The sequence below is a fragment of the Pan paniscus genome, chromosome 13, assembly GCF_029289425.2.
Source record: "Pan paniscus chromosome 13, NHGRI_mPanPan1-v2.0_pri, whole genome shotgun sequence".
Taxonomy (NCBI): Eukaryota; Metazoa; Chordata; class Mammalia; order Primates; family Hominidae; genus Pan; species Pan paniscus.
In genome coordinates, this window is record NC_073262.2 from 29,087,415 (window position 1) to 29,093,733 (window position 6,319).

At 37.0% G+C, this 6,319-nt stretch overlaps 1 protein-coding gene across 1 annotated transcript; it reads left to right on the forward strand.

Annotated features, from left to right (window-relative positions):
- The first annotated feature begins 1,451 nt into the window (after positions 1-1,451).
- Positions 1,452-2,122, forward strand: LOC100976827 (methionine aminopeptidase 2-like). Its single transcript, XM_063595672.1, has one exon. It carries the CDS (start codon positions 1,523-1,525, stop codon positions 2,120-2,122), a length of 600 nt encoding a protein of 199 aa, XP_063451742.1. The 5' UTR covers positions 1,452-1,522.
- The last annotated feature ends 4,197 nt before the right edge of the window (positions 2,123-6,319 follow it).

Genomic DNA, 6,319 nt, shown 5'->3' on the forward strand with positions numbered 1-6,319 from the left:
CCGGCCTCAAATGAATTTTTTTATCTTTATAGTGCTGTGTATATCACTTAGACTGTAATTTCTGTAAATTTAGTTTTTTTTTTAATTTTTAATTTTGAGTCAGATTCTGGTTCTTATCACCCAGGCTGGAGTGCAGTGGTGCGATCTCAGCTCACTGCTGTCTCCAACTCCCAAGGTCAAGTGATTCTCCCACCTCAGCATCCTGAGTAGCTGGGACTATAGGCACATGCCACCATGCCCAGCTAATTTTTGTATTTTTTGTAGAGATGGATTTTCACCATGTTTCCCAAGCTTGTCTTGAACTCCTGAGCTCAAGAGATCTGCCCCCCTCGACCTTTCAAAGTGTTGGGATTATGGATTTAAGCCACCATACCTGGCCTATTTAGTTTTAATAAAGAATGTTGCTCATGATTCACATTGTTGACTAATTGTTGGGTATTTTTTTGATAAATTTGAAAATCTCTAGGAATTGTTGCAGAATTTGTAAGTGAAAGCAACAGAATGTCATAACTGAAAGCATAAATGTCAAATTTTTAAATGCAGAGGCTGGTTGGCTGGTGAGATTTTACCTGGATCTTCTGGTTTACATTACTAACTTAGGTTTTCTACACAACCAGATCAAATGGAATCTAAAAGAGAGGGGACAAGCTACAAATGTGAAGACCATGGTAGTCTGAGAAGGCAAGAGATTAAAATAACCAAATGTGTGGGTGAAATCAGTAGTACACAGAGAAGACAGATATATGTTAAGACAGGGCATAGATGGTGGTTATGGCAACTTTTGGAAACTACTTCTTTATTTTATGCATTACTTAATTCCTCCTGTTGACCCTAGATGCTGATTGGTGTTAGCCAACACCGAACAGCTAACGTACCTGAGGAGAAAATGTGATCCTGGACCACCCAGAAAGAAATATTTGGTGACACTAACACAAATTTTTTAAAAATGGGTTCAACTCTTCTTAGGTTTAGGTTCCTGTAAATAACTGTGACTCAGCTAAGCATTTCTCAAAGGTCTTGTCCAATCAACCTAACGTTTAGACTGCATGTGTAGAAAATACTATACTGTTTGTGTAACTATAATTAATGCAAAGTGTTACGTGTTTTTAAAAAGAAGATTTCAACAACCACTTAGGGATTTAGTTCCCTGAGTCTATTGTAAGAGAAAAATATTAAGTAAACAGAGAGAATTTAACTAAAAGGGGGTTTTAAATTATTATTCTAGCACCTTGCTTTCCTTCAGCATGAACAACCATAACTTCGAATTCGCAGACAGAAGTGTTAAGTTCTGGTTTGTTGGTAGAAAGATATACTGTCACTAAAACTTGCATAATAGACTAACATTGATTTTCAAAGTTAAGTGAAAGGTACTAGAATGTTTCTCATTCAACCAAGAGATTCTTTGTCCATTGCATCAAATCTTAGAATATAGAGGATACACTTAGAGACAATACTAAATTCAAGTGATTAGAAAATATTTACCCTTAAAATTCAGAGGAACCTTTTAGGCAACACGGCAGGCATGGAGGAGGCAGCGACCTTTGGGAGCTACATGAATGGCAACCTGGATCCAGATGAAAGGGAGGAGGAAGCTGCCTCTACAACTGAGGAAGCAGCCAAGAAAAACAGATGGAAGAAAAAGAAGAGTAAAGGGGCTGCAGCAGGGCAGCAGGAAACTGATAAAGGATTAAGAGCCTCAGTGGATGAAGGAGCAAGACAACTGGAAAGACAAGCATTGGAAAAGAAAGAAAGAGATGATGATGATGAAGATGGAGATGGTGATGGAGATGGAGCAACTAGAAAGAAGAAGGAAAAGAGGAAAAAGAAGAAGGAAAAGAGGAGGAGGAGGAAGAAGAAGAAGAGGAAGAAAAAGAAGAAGAGGAAGAAAAAGAAGAAGAGGAGGAGGAGGAAGAAGAGGAAGAAGAACAAGGAGGAGGAGGAAGAGGAAGAGGAAGAAGAAGAAGAAGAAGAGGAAGAAGAAACAACCAAAATTCAAACAGACCCTCCCTCAGTTCCAATATGTGGCTGTATCCTACTGGTGTATTTCCCAAAGGACAAGAATGTGAATCCCCACACACACAAGATGGATGGAGAATTATGTGTGAAGAAAAGAAAGTGTTAGATCAGGCTAGGGAAGAGATTTGGAATGATTTTCGATAAGCTGCAGAAGCACATTGACAAGTGAGAATATATGTAATGAGCTGGATCAAGCCTGGGATGATAGAAATCTGTGAAAAGCTGAAAAACTGTTCACACAATCTAATAAACGAAAATGGATTAAATGCATGCCTGGCATTTCCTGCTGGATGTTCTCACAATAACTGTGCTGCCCATTACACTCCCATTGCTGGTGACACAACAGTATTACAGTAAGATAACATCTGTAAAATAGATTTTGGAATTGGTATAAGTGGTAGGAATATTGACTATTGACTGTGGTCTTACTGTCACTTTTAATCCCAATTATGATACATGATTAAAAGCTGTAAAAGATACTACTACTGCTGGAATGAAGTGTGCTGGAATTGATGTTCATCTGCGTGATGTTGGTGAGTCCATCCAAAAATTTATGGAGTCCTATGAAGTTGAAATAGATGGGAAGACATAACAAGTGAAACCAATCCATAACCTAAATGGACATTCAATCGGGAAATATAGAATACATGCTGGAAATACAGTGTCCATTCCGAAAGGAGGAGATGCAACAAGAATGGAGGAAAGGAAGTGTATGCAATTGAAACCATTGATAGTACAGGAAAAGATATGATGATATGGGATTTTCACATTACATGAAAAATTTTGATGTTGGACATGTACCAGTAAGGTTTCCAAACAAAATAATTATTAAATGTCATCAATGAAAATTTTGGCACCCTCACCTTCTGCCACAGATGGCTGGATTGTTTGGGAGAAAGGAAATTCTTGATGGCTCTGAAGAATCTGTGACTTGGAAATTGTATCCACCATTGTGTGACAGTAAAGGATCATACACAGTGCAATTTGAACATACCATACTGTTGCATCCAACATGTAAAGAAGTTGTCAGCAGAGGAGATGACTATTAAACTTAGTCCAAAGCAACTTTAACACCTTTATTTTCTAAGCTTTGTTGGAATACATACCAAATTAATTTGCAACATGTTGTCTATTTTAACAGTGGACCTGTATAATATTTTTATCTGTGTTTAAAAAAGAAGAAATTTGGCCATGCAAGGTGGTTGACACCTGTAATCCAAGCACTTTGGGGGGCCAAGGTGGGTGGATCACCTGAGGTCAGGAGTTCGAGACCAGCCTGGCCAACATGGCGAAATCCCATCTCCACTAAAAATACAAAAAATTATCCAGGCGTCGTGGCATGCGCCTGTAGTCCCAGCTACTCGGGAGACTGAGGCAGGAGTATCTCTTGAACCCAGGAGGCGGAGGTTGCAGAAAGCGAAGATGGCACCACTGAACTCCAGCCTGGGTGACAGAGCAAGACTTCGTTTCAAAAAAGTAAAAATAAAATAATAAAAAAGAAGGAATTTGATCAAAGGTAAACAGTCTAACGTAATGAACCAAAGAAAAAGCTTTCAGGACTTTCAAATGTTAACTGTTTTTCCCCTTCCTATCTAGGAAAATGCTATAAAGCTCAGATTAGTTAGGAATGACTTACACCTTTTGTTTTGAAAACTAAGAGACGGTTTCCAGATATTTATATTCCCGTATTTCTTGAATGCTTACAATGACTACAATTCTGCATTGATACCCTCTATTGTTAATTTTTAACCTGCCTGGAATCTTTTTCCTAAAAAGAAAAAGATATTTTCAGATCTGAAAAAAAAAATATCAAAGGAACCATAAACGTCATCAAGTCTAATCATATCCAAATGTGGTTCATCAATCAACCTCAGCAGAAATAATTGGGGAAGATTTAAAAATTCAGGGAATGTTGACCTCATCTCTGAGATAAGATTAATAAATATTTTATGATTGTCTGGAAAGTAACAGCATACAGTTTAACCTATATTCTAATTTTGATTCATGATTTTAAATAATTAAACTTTAATAATTGATATGGTTTGGATATTTGTCCCCTCCAAATCTCATGTTGAAATGTGATCATCAGTGTTGGAGGTGGGGCCTGGTGGGACATGTTTGGTCATGATGGTGGATCCCTCATGAATAATTTGCTGCTGTCCTCATGGTAATGAGTGTGTTCTCACTCTATGAGTTCACATGAGATCTGGTTATTTATAAGAGCCTGGAAATTCCTCCCTCTCCCTTGCTCCCACTCTCACCATGTGACATAACTGTATCCCCCTTTACCTTCTGCCATAATTAGAAGCTTCCTGAGGCCCTCACCAGATGCAGATGCTGGTCCTATGCTTCCTGTATAGCCAGCAGGACTGTGAGCCAAAACAAACCTCTTTTTTAAATAAATTACCCAGTCTCAGTTATTTCTTTATAGCAATACAATAATTGACTAATAGAATAATATAAATTACTTATATTTTGGTAGAAATATATGGTTATAATTTTAGAAAAAAATAACTTTTTTTTTGTCTTCTGACTACAGAATTTACTGGGAAGAGAAGTGGGCTTCTGTTCTGCTGCTAATTTACAAGATTACGCTCTAATGGCAAATTCTTCCTATGGCAAGCACATAGTCCCTAGAGCCCAACGATTTCTAAATGTACATGGTCAGTCAAACCCATGTCAGATGGAAGACATAGCAGTGTCACTTTTGCACAAAAATGTTTACTATCTATTGCTATTGAAGATTTTGCCAACCTCTGCATTTTTTATTGCTGTGTAGCACGAGGCATTTTATTTGTTTATCTCATTATTTCTCCTAGATTTTCAAATATTTCTCCTAGATTTCCAATCATGAAATATTTCTCCTAGATTTCCAAATCATGAATGAACAACTAGAAAAGAAGTAGAGGACACAGGCTATATGATGATTAAATCGAGTTGTTTAATGACAAAAAACTGAACAGATTGTGCATGTTATTTTATCCCATTTACATTGACAAAGTGTCACACTTCCACTTTGTGAAGAGAAATTTCATGCAATAGTCATAGGGAAGAAAGAATTAATGCTAGGAATAAGTGTAAAGCTCTGTATAGCTTTTCGTTTAAAAGGTTTTACAAATCCTGCTGACCTGTTGCTAAACTAAGCAGAGCGAGTCCCCCTGGAACACACTCTATACTCATTCTTCCTCTTTATTTACATTCCTTTTAACTATTTTAGCATTTTCCTAAATAGCAGAAACTTTTCCTATGAAAATAATGTCAGCCTTTCCATCCCTGCAATGCAAGCTGCTTGCATCAGTTAAGTTCTGAGTTGCTTCTTTTGGAGTTAGGGTCAGCTGGTTTATAGCTGAAGTCAGCAGTCACCTGCAGAATAGACTCTGGAGAAAGTAAGGGTGTTTCTCCCTGGCCAAAATTAACATTCCCATTAAGATTCAATTGTGCCTGAAATTCCACTATTAGGGATTGACTCCCACCAATCAATGTCTTGTGCTTTCTAGGGCTTACTTATTTCTGACTTCATTGAATCTAAGATATCATCAATTATAAAACCTGTCACTATTATATGTACAACTAAAGAAAAAATGTATTACCAATTTAACCATGGCAGATCATCAACTCTAAAATTTATCCCAGTTTCAAAGATGTTAAATTATATTTTTAAAAATATGTTTCAATTCTTAAAATAAGGTAAGTGAAAATGCTAGTAATGACAGAGAGAGAGTTGGGAATGAAGACTATGAAGACCCATATTAACTCAATGTTTAAGCATTGATGTCAACCAGCTAAAGCCAAGCTCTAGGATAATGAAATATAGGATAGTCATATTCTTATAGAAGAGAAGGAAGAGGAAGATAAACTGCAACTGCTTCATAAGGTTGACTAAACCCAGCTTTATTTAGACCACACAATCGTCTTTGAACAACTCCTTTTAGCAATGTTTATTTAAAGAGGTCACTATTTGAAGTTAGCATAGGGAATTCCATAGCTGTTGACCCTTTGGAAAAATAACTGACTCTGAGAAAGGTTAGGAAAGGTGGGAAAAGTCTGTGAATAAAACCTTTTCAAGCTAGAAATAGGTCAGAGTACAGTCTGATCAAAGACACAGATGAAATGCAGAAGAATGTAGATAAAGGTAAAATAATGAGCAAGAGAGAAACTAATAAACAGAGAAATGCTTCTTTAAGTGGCTAGGTATGGCAGGAAAGAACTTTCAGATGCAATGTGGGAAGAGCTTTACTCATTCCGCCTGTACACAGCAGCAGTAAAGGAAACAAATAGAAAAAAAAAAGATGGTGAATTTCAA

Coding starts and splice junctions, on each gene's coding strand:
- LOC100976827 (XM_063595672.1), top strand. CDS start 1,523: ATGGAGGAGGCAGCGACCTTTGGGAGCTACATGAATGGCAACCTGGAT.